At 43.7% G+C, this 18,428-nt stretch overlaps 3 protein-coding genes and 1 long non-coding RNA gene across 5 annotated transcripts; 1 reads left to right on the plus strand and 3 right to left on the minus strand.

Moving 5' to 3' along the window:
• Positions 1 to 315: 315 nt before the first annotated feature.
• On the minus strand, positions 316 to 6,353 carry LOC130390815 (probable E3 SUMO-protein ligase RNF212). 2 transcript variants are annotated; one of them, XM_056600966.1, is made up of 12 exons: positions 5,884 to 6,353; positions 5,685 to 5,746; positions 5,405 to 5,479; positions 5,035 to 5,091; positions 4,656 to 4,714; positions 4,506 to 4,559; positions 4,133 to 4,191; positions 3,680 to 3,746; positions 2,163 to 2,205; positions 1,787 to 1,835; positions 855 to 924; positions 316 to 628 (listed from the first exon to the last, which is right to left on the minus strand). In XM_056600966.1, exons 1-12 carry the CDS (start codon positions 5,990 to 5,992, stop codon positions 469 to 471), a joined length of 864 nt encoding a protein of 287 aa, XP_056456941.1. In that variant the 5' UTR covers positions 5,993 to 6,353; the 3' UTR covers positions 316 to 468. The 2 variants fall into 2 exon arrangements, with proteins under 2 accessions (XP_056456941.1, XP_056456942.1); XM_056600967.1 differs by lacking the exon at positions 5,685 to 5,746 and having other exon boundaries at positions 5,884 to 5,987.
• A 547-nt stretch (positions 6,354 to 6,900) lies between these two features.
• LOC130390819 (uncharacterized) lies at positions 6,901 to 11,885 on the plus strand. Its single transcript, XR_008896825.1, has 3 exons — positions 6,901 to 8,118; positions 8,698 to 8,778; positions 10,502 to 11,885. It is a non-coding gene; the product is annotated as an uncharacterized LOC130390819 (long non-coding RNA).
• On the minus strand, positions 6,903 to 9,349 carry si:ch211-255i20.3 (transmembrane emp24 domain-containing protein 11). The gene is made up of 5 exons (XM_056600968.1): positions 8,688 to 9,349; positions 8,353 to 8,444; positions 7,963 to 8,088; positions 7,436 to 7,582; positions 6,903 to 7,270 (listed from the first exon to the last, which is right to left on the minus strand). The coding sequence occupies exons 1-5, from the start codon at positions 8,821 to 8,823 to the stop codon at positions 7,121 to 7,123; spliced, it is 651 nt and encodes a 216-aa protein (XP_056456943.1). The 5' UTR covers positions 8,824 to 9,349; the 3' UTR covers positions 6,903 to 7,120.
• On the minus strand, positions 9,849 to 17,712 carry spon2b (spondin 2b, extracellular matrix protein). The gene is made up of 6 exons (XM_056600969.1): positions 17,590 to 17,712; positions 16,043 to 16,312; positions 15,253 to 15,476; positions 13,903 to 14,094; positions 13,189 to 13,375; positions 9,849 to 10,680 (listed from the first exon to the last, which is right to left on the minus strand). Exons 2-6 carry the CDS (start codon positions 16,254 to 16,256, stop codon positions 10,502 to 10,504), a joined length of 996 nt encoding a protein of 331 aa, XP_056456944.1. The 5' UTR covers positions 16,257 to 16,312; positions 17,590 to 17,712; the 3' UTR covers positions 9,849 to 10,501.
• Positions 17,713 to 18,428: the final 716 nt, after the last annotated feature.

An 18,428-nucleotide genomic window follows, 5' to 3' on the forward strand; every position in this document is an offset into this window, starting at 1 on the left:
CCCCACCTCCTTGTGTTTGTAGTCTTACGAGAATCCTCCCCTCTTACACTTCCTATTTACTTCTACGCAAAAATCGTCATATTGCGTCATCTTAAACAGGAAGTGTTGGAGATCGATACGGATCTCTCCAGTCTCCCCAGAAAATAAGCGAATGATGCTAGACCGTTCAAAAATATGAGTGTGTTTCTAACGATACAAAGCTTAATGGAAATGGGTGAAGTTTCCCTTTAAATGAAGTAGAATAATATGTAATATTCACCCTTCACAATAAAACCCCCAAACCGATTGCCATGTGCACAGAACAAAAATTCACATCCATATTTATTTATTTGACATTTCCTGACAGGACATGGAACTCAAACTCAGTTTATCTGACAGCATTCTGCACTACCGATTCGAACCTCACACCAAATCCATCCTAATCAATTACAGTAACAGAAAAATGTTAGATTTTGATCTCCATTTCATTCAGGGCTGTGTGAGTGTGTGGGCAGGGCTAACATTGTGGCAGTTCAGGGAGGATGAAGATGATCTGAATGAGGAGGAGGATCTGAAGATGGGCGACGCCCACCCCGAGCTCCGCCCATATGATGACACCCCTGAGGTCGCCATGGCTCCCTGGAGACGACTGAGGGTAAAGCAGAGCGGGGTGGAACACCAGAAAAGAAGAATGAGTCGAAGAGATAGAGTGGCGAATGTCGAGTCCTTTCGAAATGTAGCACTACAAAACACTTTGACCAAACTTTAAGTTACACACATTTGATTGCTTCAAAAGAAATATATAGCTATGTGGTTTACAATCATCGTTCATTTATAAATTATAAGATAGACATCTGTTTAGGATGATCCGTTACCTGACTGAAGGGGAACGCATTGACTGCTTAGCCAGTGTGATCTGATTGGATGATCGGTGAGGGATTGTACCTGACCAATGAGAACAGATAAACACGATCCACCTTTATTTGGGATGGGGGTGTCTCAGAAGTACAGGACAGTAATACAGTAGGAATAATTGAATTGAGGAAATCATTTTCATCAGTTTTACAGATTATGATGCAGACATTCACAGAAGAGGGATGTTGGAGATGTTTTTAAGAAGATTTTAAGTATTTGTTTCTAGTATATGTTTTTATTGCGGAAGTGCTGGCTAGGAGGCCGACAAACTGAAGCTATTAAAGAGCAGTAAGGAAATGTATTACAATAAATTTCCAGATGATCTAGGAGATGATCAATAAATAAGCCAACACAAAGACATAAGTTGAAACCTTCCTGGTCCTATTATTAGCAGTGTGAACAAAGCCAACAGCAGTTAACCCCTACCTCCTCTGTCAACTGCTAATCATTTCTTATGCCTGAATGTTTACCGACAACACATGCACTTATGCCCCCATAATGTGCACACTACAAAACAATCACGTGCCTCAGAAAGGACCAGATAGAGAGTTATGGGGAAAACATTGACATGAGGGAAACATCTGGATTAATTTACCAGATGACCTCAAAGTCAGTGGCCTATGACAGGGTCATGAGGATACGATAAATTAAACCCTAGCTGGCACCAACTTGGTTCCCTTGTCTCTATATGACCAACTATATAAACATTGTGTATCGCTAACCATAAATCTACGAGGAATTAGGATTCCCTATAGAGGATGACTTCAGAAAAGAGCATACGGAAAAAGAATATGTGTAAATAGTAAAAAATATCCCATAATGCAAAGCACTCGCAGAAAAGTGACGTGGTATGTTTTGCAGTGACTGTGAAGGTGTGAATGAAACCACTCACCCATTCGGCCATCTTGTGGAGGGCTGATCAGGGACAGTCTGGTGTCAGGCTGAGAGACAGGAGCAGCATTGATAGTAAACACAGTAAATACAATCAATGCAAACTTTCACCTACTAATTTATAGAACAAGATCTGATGAACTTTCAACATCAAATGAATCCCAGGCGTGGACATTTTGACCCTAAATGTCACAGCAAAGGTACAAAACACGAATAAGAATAATTTGCTCTTATATTTGTATTGAATTATGAAAATAAATTATTCACAACTGAGTCCCAACTGTTTTCTAATAATTAAATGTAGGTCAAAAAAAACGGTCAGTTTATCCAATAAGTCTTAATAAGGATGTGTTGAAATGACACAAATCAATTCTTACCTTTTTGAACAGATGTCTTCCATCTGATTCCATGTGGTCCACCCTGAAGGCCACAAATCCACCTCATCAGTCTTGTTTAGTTAACGGGCCTTATTCAACTAGCGACCACCTGGTTCTAACTCAACTCTGCTTCAGTTCCCCCACCCAGGTAGCAATCTATTTTGGACATAATTCAGTTCAATTAAGTTGTGCAGGACCTCCTCGGTCTAGATTTATTGAGGCGAAAACAATCAATAAAAAAAAAGCACAATAAAATGATATATATGTATAATAAACTGTATATACATATAGTAATCAGAAGAACAGTTACAGATTATGGCCCTCTGGGCAGGATATTCATACTCTGACGCATATCCACCAGAGGATTTCTATGTTGGCTGCCTCAGAATTATGTACAGTCATGTTGAGGAGAAACAACAACATTTGATTTGGATATTATCCGGTAAGTCAATCACCCCTGTGTCAACGTCACATGCAAATAAAAATGAAAAACATATTCTCAACCGGGACAGCAAGAAAAGTTTGCTTATTCAGGTGTGTGTGTGTGTGTGTGTGTGTGTGTGTCTGTGTGTGTGTGTGTGTGCGTGTGTGTGGATAGCTAGCTTCAGGGCAAGGTAAAGCAATGCGGCAACTTAAACTAACATAAGCCAGGAGAACTAAAGCCAGGATACTGATTGTTTGCACTGCAAAATACCTCCTCCGCTCACCTCTCCCCCCAGTCAACCTTTCTCCCTGTCACTATAACCCTAGCTCTTTTTTTCTTTTGTATCTCTGTCACAGCTCTGTGCTGTGATAAGGGAGCTTTAGAGCCATTGAGAGGGGGAGAGAGAGAGAGAGAGAGAGAGAGAGAGAGAGAGAGAGAGAGAGAGAGAGAGAGAGAGAGAGAGAGAGAGAGAGAGAGAGAGGAGAGAGAGAGAGAGAGAGAGAGAGAGAGAGAGAGAGAGAGAGAGAGAGAGAGAGAGAAAAAAAAACGAGAGAGCAAGAGAAAAAAACGAGAAAGCAAGCGAGAGCGAGAGAGAGAGAGATGGTTGTAAAAAAACAAAAGTACATGAAACAAAATGCCCCAAAAAGAGTTTGCAGAGCAAAACGGATTACACTGTGAGCGTTGACAGAGAGGGAAGCAAGAGGTTAAAATAAATTCCCTTCAACCCATTGCAATTCATATCCTTTGTGGTCATTGTACATACTGGAAGCTATTATATGTTTCTGTAGTGATACCATGTACCACAATCGCATGCATCGTCACGGCCATGCACTTTTTAACTGACCTTAAACTTATTTTTAAGCATCGCTTTAAACATCTGTTCGATTATTAAAGGGCTACGCTTACAGTGAAAAGGAACTTTAGCTATAGCGAATGACCACAATTAACTAAATACAATCTAACTAAGGAAATATCTCGGCTGTTGGTTGTAACGATAGAGCATAGATCAAATAATGTATGTGGCTGACGTCAAATAGAATATTGTAAAATGCTTGTTCTACTATACATATCCAGGCGGGGGCGCTATACTCACAGAGTTGCAGTTGAAGGATGTCGGGAGAGGGACAGGGAGGCCGGGGAGTTGTACGGGATGTGGAGAACTGATCAAGGACAACACCACTCATATGAAAGCAGTCAAAAAAACATCTACCTCTTATTCTGTGTTCCCCTCTCTCTCTCTCTCTCTCTCTCTCTCTCTCTCTCTCTCTCTCTCTCTCTCTCTCTCTCTCTCTCTCTCTCTCTCCTCTCTCTCTCTCTCTCTCTCTCTCTCTCTCTCTCTCTCTCTCTCTCTCTCTCTCTCTCTCTCTCTCTCTCTCTCTCTCTCTCTCTCTCTGGTTACAGACAGTATATACAGTACTATATATATAAGGTTACACATATATTGTGTCACATTGCTAAATTAGTGCCTAGCGCTACATAATTGACTGAAGTTGGTCCAGACGTACCTGATTGAGTCAGTAGGAGGAACCATGAGATGATGACTTACCTGAATTGGACATGCAGGACGTGTGGCAGCTGACACCCATCGGGGACACAGCTGTGGAACTGGATCAGGAACCAGAGACACCGGAGTAAACAAGTCATGAGACACCTTTAACATGGGGTTTATACGACTAAGAAAGCAGGTTCCTCCCTTGATAGGGTTGGTAAGGATAACAAAACACATGCATGCTGTTAGGAGCAGATCAGCCAGCAGTGCTACCTAGTGGTAGGTTATTTTTATACCTATGAATAAACTCAGACACAAAGTAACTTTTGCCACTACCATCATCATTGAACGACCAATATTGAGAGGAAAACATGAAATATGGCATCCATATTTTGTTAAAATTAAATTCCCTTATTCGTATAAAAGTTACCCCTGGTGTTGAAGAGACAGCTTTGAGATGTAGACGCTTTGCTCTTTGAGTTGTCTGTAAATGCAGAGAGAACAAGCAACAAGGCAGAGGGTTTTTATTGGACTTTAATTAGTAGTAAAACACAATGTGAGATAGAGTGGGCCAGTTTACTTGGACATCTGTTGCATCTCCTGTTTCATCTTCACCAGGGCTTCTTCTAGTTTCTCATTCTGAAGTGGAGAAGGAGGAGGAAGTGGAGTAGGAGGAGGAGGAGGAGGAGGAGGAGGAGGAGGAGGAAGTGGAGTAGGAGGAGAGAAGAAGGAGGAGGAGGAGGAGGAGAAGGAGAAGGAGAAGAAGGAGGAGGAGGAAGAGATTGCAGAGCGTTGAAAGTCCATGAGTTTCAACAATCAAGAGTTTAGCTTTGTTCCTTTAAATTCAGTAAATTTATTTCTTACTTATAAAATAATAATCTCAACGGACACAAACCCATACACACACACACAACCAGACACCATGATAAATACATTTATCCAAGAAGAGGCTTGCTCACCCTCTGCTGGTAGTGAGCCAGAAGTCTATTCTGGTGTCTGGCCTGGAACAGGAGCACCTGGGGACATGGATTAATGTTGGATTAACCGGTCGCTACTGCGGCATCACTGAGAAAAAAAAAGTGTTAAATCAACCATTTTTTGGGCATTTGACAATCTCTATTGTTTACTTACTTTCCTGCAATGTTATGTTCTTGACAGACTAAAAATGACATGACAATCCACTTGAATAGTGTATCAGCTAGTTAATAACATATACATCGTAAAAACAACCCAATTGGATAAATCATTATGATTTATTCCACCTGTCGGATAAATATGTGAAAATTCTCATCAATACTGTTTGTTTCGTTTGAGGTTATCCAGTCTAACCTTGCTGATCTCTTTTAAGTATTTGGTTGCCAGGACATTGACGTCAGAGAACAGAGCCTTCACCTCACATGTGCTCTGTTAAAACAAACCCAACGTTACAGCTCATCATCACCATGTTACCAACAACATGACTTTCTTTATTAATTAGTTCAGTTGGAATGATCATTTGAATGAAGTTATGTGGGTTAAAAATGCAAAGACAAAAATACATGAATGTGGAAAATATACTAGCTAATCGTTATTGGAAACCAATCAAACAAGTCACAGTTATGGTGCTAACCTTATCGGAGAGAGGAGATACCTGACATTTAGCTTTGCATATTAAGCACTCCCCTGGCTTTCCTATAGAAAAAAATGTTTTGTTAAATACTCAATCAATAAAATGCCATGAGTAATAAATTGTGATTACATTATGAAAGGACTGACGTTAGCTTAAAATGTTAAGAATGTTAGTGTAGGAATGTTTTGTGCATGTTTACCTTTCTGAAAACATACATTGCAGATAATATGACCACAGCTGGTGACGGCCAGCAGGCACTCAACACTGGGAGCCGTAAAGCAGGAGTTGCAGCAGATCCAGTTGGACATGTTCTGGTGGTACTTTAAATGTGTTCACCTCATCAGGACGGTAGGAGAAAGAAAGCCCGAACCTAGCGTGAGCTGTGTGGCTACCTCCGAGGTAAAAGACTAAGCCAGGGTGGAGTGAAAAAAAACGCTCTGCTATCACCAGAACGAACAAAACAAACAATACGAACTAAACGAAAATTGTACGTCTTGTTCTTTTGTGTGATAAAGCAACAATTTTGGGAGGGAAACAGGTCGCTTGTTGACCTAAGTTTGTCGCAACTTGACTCAGTGTGAGCCAGATAACGGCTCTTTCAGGATCACCGGCTGTGTGTGAGTAGCTAGCTAGCCTCTGGATAGCGGACCGTCATCGGGGGCCACTCACACTAGGGCCGCGGCCCCGTGCCCGAGCTCATTTGCATACTAAAGTCTAGAACGTTTGGCTAGTGTGACCAGGACCAGGCTATCCGTATTCCAGCACGGAACAGCGCCTTGACCACGGCACACTTGGGAGAGGTGTGCCGTGGGCCCGTGGCCAAAGTACAGATGATAATGAGATGAGACGCGAACACGGGCGGATACGCAACGTGAGCTGGATGACGTAGTCTGAAGGAGCAATCGTGCCCAGGCCACGGCCTTTCGGAGCAGTGGAGGGCGCACTCACACTAGGCAAGTTTGCCTGTTCCATTCTTTATTAAGGCGCAATAGCTAAGCCAGAGATTTTCATCATAGGCCTAGTTAGTATGGATAGATAAACTAATACAGAATGTATGTTCCATTTTCAGATAAATGCTCGTTTTTGATTAGCCTGTGTGAATATTGTAAATATATCACAACCACAGTTAACATATACATTTTTTGCTGAATATAAAAAGTTTGGTTTCATACTTTTCTGTATTGTGTTATTCATAAAAAAAAATTGACCTGTAGGCTGAATAATTTTTATTGTTTTTACCCTATAACATGATGCAAACATGTATACATATTTTTCTTGTTCACATACAAATGTTAATTATAAATGATAGGCCTATATGTTTTTAATAATAGGTCATTATAATGCAAAAAGAAAATCGTATTTATTAATTCCAACAGTTTATGCTCATCAAGCATAAAAATCAACATGTGCGATCCTAATAATATTAAAGGACTTGATCAGATGAGCTTCTTTTCTATGAAGAAGTCTTTGAGTCTGTTCATTTGCCAGAAGCCCACAGAGAGAAGGATGGTTGTCTGCACCACAGACCACCACAGCACACTACGGTTGGTGTCCTCGCTGTTTTGACGAAAAACCTCTTCTCTCTCCTAAAGGGAACAGCAGAACAGGCTAGAGTGAAGAGAGTACGTAGTACGTTTTGTCCCTTACAAATAAATGAAGTAGTAAAAGTGCTTCACAATATCATGAGTGCATATATATTGCTATGCTCTAGCTAGACAGGACAGATATCATTCATGATAAGTTATGAATACCCTTTGTTGGTCTTGCTGCCTGGTGATGTACATCATCTGATCAATCATATGATTCAGAGACTCCTCCATAGTGTGCAGGTTTTCCTTGGTCTTCTCTGAGCCTCTCTCAATGGGATGTTCTCCCATCTGAACATCCAAATGCAGTTTCTACACACACGCACACGCACAAGCACACACACACACACACACACACTCAAACACACACGTAACACAAGCACACAGAGACACAGTAAGATACATGCACGTATAGGCACGTAGATAAACATGAGGTTGTGGTTTAGGTAACCCTAAATATGTAAGCAAAATCCTACCTTTGCTTGCATAAGATCATTTTTGTTTGGCAAAGGCGGTGATGAGCAAGTCTGTTTGTTTGTGTGTGTGTTTTCTCTGTCTGTGTGTGTCTGACTGATTATGTGTGTATGCCTGTCTGACGTGTCTGTCTATGTGTGTGTCTCTGTATGTTTATGTGTGTGCCTGTCCGACTGTGTTTGTGTGTGTGTGTGTGTGTGTGTGCGTGTGTTTCTCACAAGCTTTTCCTTGGCAAAGACAGAGAAGCTGGTAGAGTTGGTTTGGAAGCAGAGCAGGTGCTGTCCACTGGCATGAGAGGTGAAGGTGAATTTACCGTGTTTCCCGTAACGCTTGGTCATCAACACCTGCAGACCAGCCACACACCGCACAGACAGGTGACAACATTTATAAATGTTCTAAAACGTATCTAGAGCTCAAAAACTAGACCATCAACTGGCCATTAGAAGTGGTTGATGGGACGAGATCACTACATGGTTGGTCAGGGGACAAAGGGGATTAGAAATAGAGGGGTAAGGCACGGAGATAGAGAGATGGGTCTGGTGAATAGGAACACTTTTCTTAAAGGGTCTCGTTGGTCTGGTGTCTAGCATGTGCTTGGAGTGTGGTACCTCATTGCCAGGGTCTCGCACCGTGGTGGTCATACCCATTCGAGGTAGACCTGAACTCTGCTTCAGATCCCAAGGCTCTAGGAGGAAGTACCCTTATGGGAATTCACACAAACCCACACACACACACACACACACACACACACACACACACACACACACACAAATGATACATACAAACATACACACACGCACACTATTCATACATGTTTCCATGTGCTTAATAATAACTTTATTTTCAATGAGGAAATGAAAAGACTAGCATTATCTAAGTCAGATAAATACTACAATATTTGCTGATGCATTGTTCTCTCGACTTCTCTCTCCCATGGACTCACCTGTCACCAGCGTGCCTTCAGGGATGTCCTCTATTATGCATCTCTCCTCCTGTTCTCCCAGGTCCATAAACATGGCCTCCACCAGCACCAGGTAACTCAGCAGGCAACACGCCACTCCACGCAAACTCATTTTCATCCAAAACTACAACTTATTTACTGAACTACAAAATATATGAGTTAAAAGTATTGTTCTCGGCTGATGTATTCCATATGTTTCACACATGTGATCAATGTAGAATTCTTAAATGTTAGGCTACAGTACGGTTGTTATCTCGTAAAGGCTGCGTTGGAAAATGCCAGTGTGAGAAAATCCCAGGTGCTGTTGTAGTGACAAGGCATTCTACTGACGATGTGATTGGTCAACTCAGGAGCCTATAGAGTCAGAGATTAAAGGACACTGGTACCCCTCAAACGCATTGACCAGCATGAGTGATGTCACTACTGCATTACTAATTACTATTTTAAGCAGACCCTTTTATCTTTGTATTTTTGGTTGAAAGTCATATGCTTTAAGTGTCTAGTTTATAGATGGAAGGTTTTCTAATATCCACAGTCACTTATATTTAGTGATATTCACTCAAGTAGGTGTCAGCCCTTCTACTTGGGGACCTACCCCATTTTACAGTTGTACCCTTTATTGTACCCCTCTCCAATTAAAACAAAAGTTATCCTCCAAGCAAAAAACCATGGCTTCTCCTTTCCTGTTGAACCCGCTACTCTATATGAGTCATAATCCTCTTCCATGTCCTTGTTTTATGAACGAAGCCAGGCGGAAGGAGCCTTTAAAAGGGTTTTCCGAATGGCTATTCAATCTGGTACGCCCCCGCTCAGCGTCATGCAGTAGCTACCGTACGACGCCGCGCGGGGGCGTACCAGCCGTCTATAAAGCGAGATATCCTGGTCTGTTTTACCCATTGGCTTGCTGTGGTGCGGCTCGCCAGAGAAGAGAAAACTTGTGTTCTTCTTGTGTTGCGTCTCTGTGAGTTAGTGAATATGGGATTTGGTTGGATAATAATCATAATGGTTGCTTTTTTTATGAGGGGTTTCATATTGAAAACAACTGATGTGTCATGTGGGCCTAATACTCACAATAGAGTTTAGTGTGTTTAAATCATTGCTTGTCAAAATACTTTGAATACTTGATATCAATACTCATTGCTCTTGTTAGATGTATTTACATTTTATTGACAATAGACACATACACACATATACACAGTTATAAACAGAATTATAATTGACTATTTTACAAAAAGTCACTTGTGATACATCAATAAGCAACAACAACAAAGACAAATATGAAATATTGCTGTAATCTTTAAAACTGTACAGTACAGGTTAAAATCCTGTAAATAAATGTGTTCTTTGTCCTGAGGAAAACAACCACAGTCAATTTAAAAACATTTGAAACACTCTAAAAACATATTTCAAATTGTGAAGCACCATATGAGCACCTTATCCTCCTGTGTTAAGACTATAGTTTTGCATTTTTATAAACTTGTCATTGTTTGAGATTCGGGGGAACCAAAATAAGGTGCTAGCAAACCACATTCTGCATCCTTTTAAATAGTTCCTGGTACACTAATTTAGTTTTAGGGGTTTGAAGGTGTAGTCTTTAGGGTTGGTATTCCCTCAAACATCCTTTCTGATGCACAACAATGATTTTAACTCTACACTACTTTCAGATGGGAAGTCAACGCAGAGCGCTTCCTGTTGTTTCTCACTCTCCCCTTTCCTTTCCTCCCCTTTCCCTGTCTTCTCTCCTTCCGCTTCGTCCTCTCCTTTCTCTCCTTTTCCTCCCTCTGTCCCTGGCCTAGTCATAAGCAGTTATCGGGGGTGCACTTCTTCTCCTCCTCCAGCAGAGGGCAGGCCGTTCCGTGGTTGGCCGAGTGCATGAGCACGTAGCGTGTGCGGTGCCTCACGCCCGAGTCTCCGCACTTCCCTTTGCACAAGCCCCACGGAGACCATGGGGAAACCTCGCAATCCAGGGGAGTTTCTGCAGAAAAGGGAAGGCATAACTAAATTCAATAATTCTCAAAAAAAACCTTAAGAACCAGTTATCCTAGAATGCTACTAATTTTAAAGCCATTATAAGGGTTTAATAATCAATACTTGCAATATAGTATAGAATAATTTAGAAAGGTGTACGTTTATGTTTAGTTGGCTGTCTTTTTCACTTTTCTATTGTTTTATCTCTTAGAATGCTAAAATATTTAGCTAGGATATTGCAATGTAGCAATATTAAGCCATATGTGTATACCTCATATGTGAGTCTTTATCTTTGCTAAATATAAAATCAAAAACCATTAAAGTACAGTCTGGTAAATGTTAGAATTCCTTAGGTTGCCATTAAGAAGTGCTTTCTTGGCAACAATTGGGTCGGTTGAAGGTAAACAGTTGGAGTACATCTGGTTAATTAAAGCTGAATCACCCTTTAAAACCACATCTCTTATCATTAATGTAATGCTGAGTAGCCAAGTCAGCTGCATACACACAAGCACATACACACCACACGCACGCACAAACACCCGCATTCACACACACACACACACAAACACACATATTCAAACTCACACACACAAGCACACATACCCTCAATCATAGCACTGCATCTCTTCCTGTAAGCCATTCTTTGCCAAAAAAGCCGTTTGTTTAAAATAGTTGTTGAACATAGCTTTTAAGCTTGTCTGGTATTGTCATAATTTTTCTGTGCGATTTATCTCTGTATCTCTCTCTTTCTCCCTCTCCCTCTCTCTCTCTCTCTCCCTCTCTCTCTCCCTATCCCTCTCCCCCTCTCTCTCTCCCTCTCTCTCTTCCTCCCTCTTCCTCTCTCTCTCTGTGTCTAATCCGGTGCTAGGCCAGGCTCGCTCGCCCACGGTGGGATGATCTTATAAAAACATTGATAGGCATCGCAGACAGCGGCTCGTGGACCAGAGTGGAATAGCAGACGGCCATGGAGGAGGAGGAGCAGGAGGAGGAGGAGGAGGAGGAGAGAAGGGAAGACGAAATGACAGACGGAGGTTTTGACAAGAGGTTAGAGTCGACATCTTCAAGCATGAATGGGCTCAGATCTACTGTGCAGGTCGCTCTGACCGACAAAGAGATGTTGAATCGTCGGAGGTTAACGTGACACGCTCTGACTCAACTGACGCAAGGCATTGTATAAGCGATCTGTGATTAACAAGAAACAAACCCCAAAAACATTTGGTCAATTCCACCACCCTGTGTTCCCTATCCTCAGGGGGGGGGGGGGGGTCATAAAATATACTGGATGGATGGGTGGAGAGAAGAGGGGATGAAACGACAGGGAACTGAAGTCAGGAAGGAAGGAAGGAAGGAAGGAAGGAAGGAGTTTGAAGTGAAGAGAAAACCTGGAGACCCCGACCGTTTTCTTGGCCACCACACATGCATGTCTTGTGTGTTTGTTGACAGGTAGCCATGGTTACAGACTATGATGGTGTGGCGCGATGTCATGTCGGAATAAAACCACGGTCCACCAATGGATGGCTTTGATTTCCCTTCCCTGTGGTGCTGTCACACGCCTTGCCCACTTTTTCCACCTCAGTCTGCTTATAAAGACTTTATGATGAATAAATAAAAGTAATTAAAATGCCAGTCTTGAATTCCGTTCAGGCCTCAGACAGTGTGTCCTTTCTTAAAGGGAATATCAACAGCTAATATGTAGAGCAAATATAATTTGTCACACATGGAAGATTTAGGATTGCTAGGTTTACTTCAATTAAATAACTTAAGCCATTAAGCTAAGCTATTGAAAAAAGGGATTGAATCACTGATGAAGATGAATATTCATATCCAAGATTTCTGTTTGCATATAGGGGCCGACATAGATCTGCATATCTCGTCCGAGCTATTGAAAATACCTTTTCCATCACCTTTTCCATTGGGATTCTGCTGACCCACTGAAGCTGGTGTTAGCAGACTGTTAGCCTTGGGAACAGCTAATGAGCTTATTTAGTCAAACCCAGAGCCCCAGCACATTTTTAAACACAGAAACTCCTGCTTCCTATTCTGGGGGATCTGACCTACTCAGCGAGAGACACGCTGACATACTCAATTTATTAGGAGAAATTTCCAGGGTGTTGAAGTTCCTTTCTTCCCATGTCAATGCGTAAATTGTTCCATGTGAATGAGAATACAACCACATGTGCCAAGTGTAGCAGCTTCTGGCACTTAACTTGTTATCTTAGGTGTTGATCCAATCTTTCAAGCATTCAGACTCAATATACCATGTGTTTGGTCCGCCTTAATATATGCTACCCATCTTGACTTAAAACTGACAGTTTTCATTGTCAATGGCCTACATTTTACGTCTGTTTGATAGAACCGCACGCGAGGAATGGCTGAGATGGTCATTTATCCACTCAACAGTTCAACTCAACCTTAACCAAACCCTCCCCTCTAGATCTCCCCCGTGCTGTTTGGAGCACAGGTAAGGGGTCAAACACTATTTAATGGCAAACGGCCGGAAGGCTTTGTAACTTACTGATGTGCTTCTCTTCAATCTCGTTGTCGGTTGGCAGTTGGTTTGACTGGGTGGGTTCCGCTGGAAGGCTGATGATCTGATTGGTCTTCCTTGTCTTGGTCAGCGTCACTTTGGCGATGGCTGGGAGGTGCTTGAGGCGTGGGTAGAAGAAGGAGTTGGCAGGGTGGCTGGGGGAGGAGGAGGTGATCTGCGTAGGAGATTAACCATCAGAATCAGTGAGGTTCTGGTGGTTTTTTGGAGGCCATTTTGATCATGTCGGCTGTGAAGGACAGGTGACGATAAAGGATGGTTTTGCTGTGTCGGTGCATTGGGTGAAGCAAATAGAATTTGATGGCATAGCAGTCAATGCATTGTAAAATAATTGCTTATGATACAATAGTTTAACAATTTAGGCTTAGTGGTTTCAAAGTAATTTGCTTCAAAAGAGTGGCTGGTGAATTAAAGGAAAGGAATTAAGAAATGTATGCTACAAACAGCACAGTTCTTTACTTCTATTATGACTATAGACAGCACTGTGATGACTTGACCACCATTGTCAAAGGATTAGTCAACCAGCGATGTAATCTGGAATCTTATGAAGGAGCCTGATCATGTACACAGACAGATAGATTGAGAAACACTCGCTCTAATAACTCCATCAGGTAGACGGTATCAAGTAAGCTATACTATATTATGGCCTGAAGAGGAGTGTGGGATGAAGGTCCCTGGGCCGACCTGCATGACCTTGTCCTGGGGGATGGTCTCATAGTTGGGTGAGGAGAAGGTGAAGCCGCTGTCGGTTCCTGCGTCGTAGGGGAAGAGCTCCAATGAAACGTTCTCCTTCCATTGGCCGCCCTCGCAGAGGTCCAGGCTGTCCACGCCCACGAACCAATCAGGGCTGGGGACGATGCGTACCATGAAGGACAGCTAGAGAGTGGGGGAGTCGGAAGGGCGGGGGGAGGGAGTCAGGAGGAAGAGTGAGAGTGAGAGAGATGTTATACTATTTGTTCGTTTATTAAGGGCCATCAATTACTTAAAGGACTATTTGTCTTTATGTGTCTCTGGGTCAGCAGGTCAAAGGTCACTGTCAAATTCTGGGGACAAAATTCACCGTGGAATCAGGGTTTCTCTTCAACATTGAATCAGGGTCTAGAGTTACTTTCTAGTTCTAAAGTCAGAGGGAATATTACAAAAGTAAAATCAATATCAGACTAAAATATATTTCGTCAATTGCACTGATTTGGACGTACCAGCGAAAACATTTCACTAACCGCCTAGGTGGTCGTCCTCCATCCTATTTTATCCTTCCCCTTTCTATCCTTACTGGCATCTGTCTCTCACGACCCACCGCTTAATTTAATGGCCAGCTTGTTTTAGGTTCAAAAGTTCTGTCAAAACAAGCCAGTTACACAGCAAGGTCCTCGGGGAATGGCTGAGAACAAACCTCACTGCATTGTTTCCGATCGTGTTTGGACAAGCTTCAGAAAACAACATGAAAAAACCTGTCTAGATCTTTGTTTTATATTCTAACATCTGATATAATCTAATTCGGATGAACCGTATTAGATACTTATGGTCGAAGATTGGCTCTGGTGAAGGTCTTGAAATACAGTGTCTCACAACCTTGTCAAACTGGGATGGGATTTACCTTTCACCTTTGCTTCACCTTTGCGTCCCCTTTGGCACATGCTCACAAGGGGGCTTCAATTAGACCCCTGTGTGTGAGAGTTTATTTTTGCCTGTGTTTGTGTGACATTGTGTGTGTGTGTTTGCATTTTTCTGTGTGTGTGTGTGTGTTTGTCTATGTTTGTGTGAGTCTATGTGCAATTTGTGCATAGTCGTATGTGTCTGTGTGTGTGTGAAGCATTATTTTATTTTAAGCATTTTAAGCATTTTTGTATGCGTGTGTGTGTATGTTGGTTTGTCCGTGCATGGGTATGTGTGTTTGTGTGTGTGTATGTGGGTGTGTTTGTTTGTGTGTGACGCAACGTCCGTTAGAAGGTCATGTAGGGACATGTCATGTGAGGGATTGCGGCGGGACTGAATAGAAACAGGTGCTTGGGGGGGGGGGGGGGGGGGGCTTACATAGGGGTTGCTGGCGAAGACCTCAAACTCAGCACTGGCCTGTCCACTCCCGGCCGTCACGGCGGGCGTGGAGAACACCCCGAGGACGCTCTGGGCGCGCTGGCCGGCCGCCTCCACCTCCTTCATCAGGGTCCACGCCTCCCCCTTCTCCGTGAACTCCCGCACGCCGTTACTGGTGAAGTCACCTCGCCGCCACATGTGGTAGTCAACGCTGTGACTCACCCCTGGGGAGGGAGAGGGGGGAGAGGATAGGGAAGGGGGGAGAGAGAGGGAGGGAGAGAGGGAGGGAGAGAGAGAGAGAGAGAGAGAGAGAGAGAGAGAGAGAGAGAGAGAGAGAGAGAGAGAGAGAGAGAGAGAGAGAGAGAGAGAGGTGATTAGAGAGGAAGGGGATGGGTGGAGAGAGAGAGGGACATGAAGAGAGCAGGAGAGAGAGAATAGATGTGGGGAGAGGAGTGAGAGAGAGAGAGAGAGTGAGAGAGAGCACAGGAGGATCATGGTTAAACTCTGCCCCGGTGTGGGAGGTGTTGACGTGAGTGTAAGTTCAGGTAGTGGGAATTATTGGCAGGTGAAACCGTTGCCTCATCCAATTCTTCTCCTACACAAACACATGGACCGAAAGGTGCCAATAAACACACATATACAAACGTATAAAAAGTAACAGATGTTCAATAACACCTACGGGAACCTAGAGACTGGACAGAATTCCTGTAGCTTTTCATCCAATCATAAAGCAAGGAAATGTTATTCAATCCAGAACCACCAACAACAACATTGCTTCCTTGAAACTCACCAATCAGGTTGGACCACTGGGCAGGGGGGCGGTAGATGGGGTACTGCTTGGGGAAGGCGTCTTGTGTCCACTTGCCGGTGAACGTGAGGCTGTAGTGCGCGCTCTCGTCAGGCGTGCACGTGGGCGCGTCGGTGGGTACGGGCATGGGCGTCACCAGGCATGCCAGGAAACACACACTGATCAGCGCCCGTTGGAGAGATGGGAGGACAGCCATGATGGTTTTAGTGGTGGTGGTGGTGGTGAGGGTTCTGGGAGAGGGCGAGGCAAGACCTGATGTTGGGAGAGAGGGGGACATGAAGGTGTTGGGAGGAGGGCAGGAGGGGGGAGAACGAGTAGAGGGGTGGGGAGGAGGGAGGGAGACGAGGAGTGAGAGTGGGATGAGAGAGGGGTGGGACAGAGGGGGTAAGAGAGATAGGGAGAGGGGGGTGGGACAGAGAGGGGACGAGAGAGAGAGAGCGGTGGTTGAAAGAGAGACGGGTGTTAGGGAACAGTGATGCAATTTTATGGGGGTCTGTCATCCTTGCTGCACCAGATTTTAATTGATCATTATTGGAAACATGCAGCAGCACACTGATGCCAACACACATTAGTTACAGCACGCTCTTACACCATCAAACTTTGGTTTTATCTGATGTGAAAAGATTTTGTTTTCAGTCGTTTATGACGGCCTCTGCTAGTCAGCTGTGGAGTCCACGCCTCGGAGTGGGCTGCTACCCGAGAGAGAGAGAGAGAATGAGGGAGTGCGCAGAAAGCATCTGTCTCCAGCATCAGTGTAGAGTTTAACAAGTTGGACTGCAGTCTGGCCAGCACTCACATTTAACAACCTTTCAACTGTTCAACGATCACAGCATGGGACTAAGTGAAAGCAAATGAAGATTTAGGGAGTAGGTAGAGGTTAGGAGATTGAGATTATTTGCAGAGAGCAGGGAAGTATAGGGTGCCACCTGCAACTAATGATACTGTCAAGCAGGTACTTTTACGCTCCAGATAAGAGACAAGGTGTTATCCACACTGCAACTGAAGATAGGAAACATGATTGACCCTAATGTATTTCTTTCTATAGAGTATGTATGGGCATGCACATAAATGTTATGTCATGCTTTTGCAGCGGGTTTTTTGTCAGCAGTAAAATAACTCTTTAACAAAAAAAAAGTTACAATCAGCGTCAGCTGTGATGTCATACCTGGCAAAAAATAATAACCAATCGTTTTTCATCGTCAATTGAAATGAGCCAATCGCTCTCTTCTTCTTGCAAAGGAGCATATTATAAAGCGATGTCTGCACAAACAGCACATTGTTCGTACATTAAATTATTAAACGCAACTCAATAACTAGGATTAGGATTATGATATTGATTGCATTTCAATACATCCTGTGGCATAAGCTAAACATATCTCGACATGTATTTATTTTCACAACATTACGACTCTGGTTTTTCAGAAGTTAATAGTTTCATGCATGCGTTCATTCATCCTTCTCTCCTCACACACTCTGCTAATCATGCTGTGGGCTGGCCTGGGGAGGTAAAGTGTGAAAGGTCTACTCACTGCTGCGTGCTGGGAGTCCCGATGTGGGAGGGACGGCGATGGAGGAGCAGAGAGGGGAGCGGTGGTGAGGAGACGGAGGGGGGGAGGAGGAGGAGCAGAACGGAGGATCTCTGGCTGTCTGGACGACGGACTGCAACTCCTACAACTCCTCTCTGCTTTTTATGTCAAATAGGAGGCCTCCCCCAAACACGGCCAAGCCCGTCCCCTCCTCTGCTGCTCCCTCTCTCTCCCTTTCTATCCCTCTCTCACTTCTTCCTGTTTCCATCCTCCTCTCCTCTCCTCGCCTCCCCCACGCTCCACGCTCTCGTACCCTCGTTTCATTTCCTTTCTCTTTATTTTCTTTCTCCCCCTCTCTTCCTCTAGTCTATCTCTTCTTTCAATCTATCTGCCTCTTCTCATCTTGTCCCCTACTACAACCCCCCCTCCCCCCTCCCCCCCCCCCCCCGTGAAATAAATCCCTGGCGCCATTGCCACCTCCTCTTGTCTCTTCCCCACTCTTCTCCAACCTCCACACACCCCTCCTCTCTCTTCCTCTTCCTCCTCCTCCTCCCATTAGATGAGTACTAGCTGATGGGTTATTGAGCCCAATAATGTCCATTGTGTGTGTGTGTGTGTGTGTGTGTGTGTGTGTGTGTGTGTGTGTGTGTGTGTGTGTGTGTGTGTGTGTGTGTGTGTGTGTGTGTGTGTGTGTGTGTGTGTGTGTGTGTGTGTGTGTGTGTGTAGGGGGGGGGGGGGGTGATCTTATGATGAATAACCACACTGGTCGGTTACCCCTACTAGTCCCTACCCCCCCCACTATCCCTCTTGGGGCGCTTGATTAAAGGATTATATTGCTTAAA

Source organism: Gadus chalcogrammus, chromosome 10 (genome assembly GCF_026213295.1).
Source record: "Gadus chalcogrammus isolate NIFS_2021 chromosome 10, NIFS_Gcha_1.0, whole genome shotgun sequence".
NCBI lineage: Eukaryota > Metazoa > Chordata > Actinopteri > Gadiformes > Gadidae > Gadus > Gadus chalcogrammus.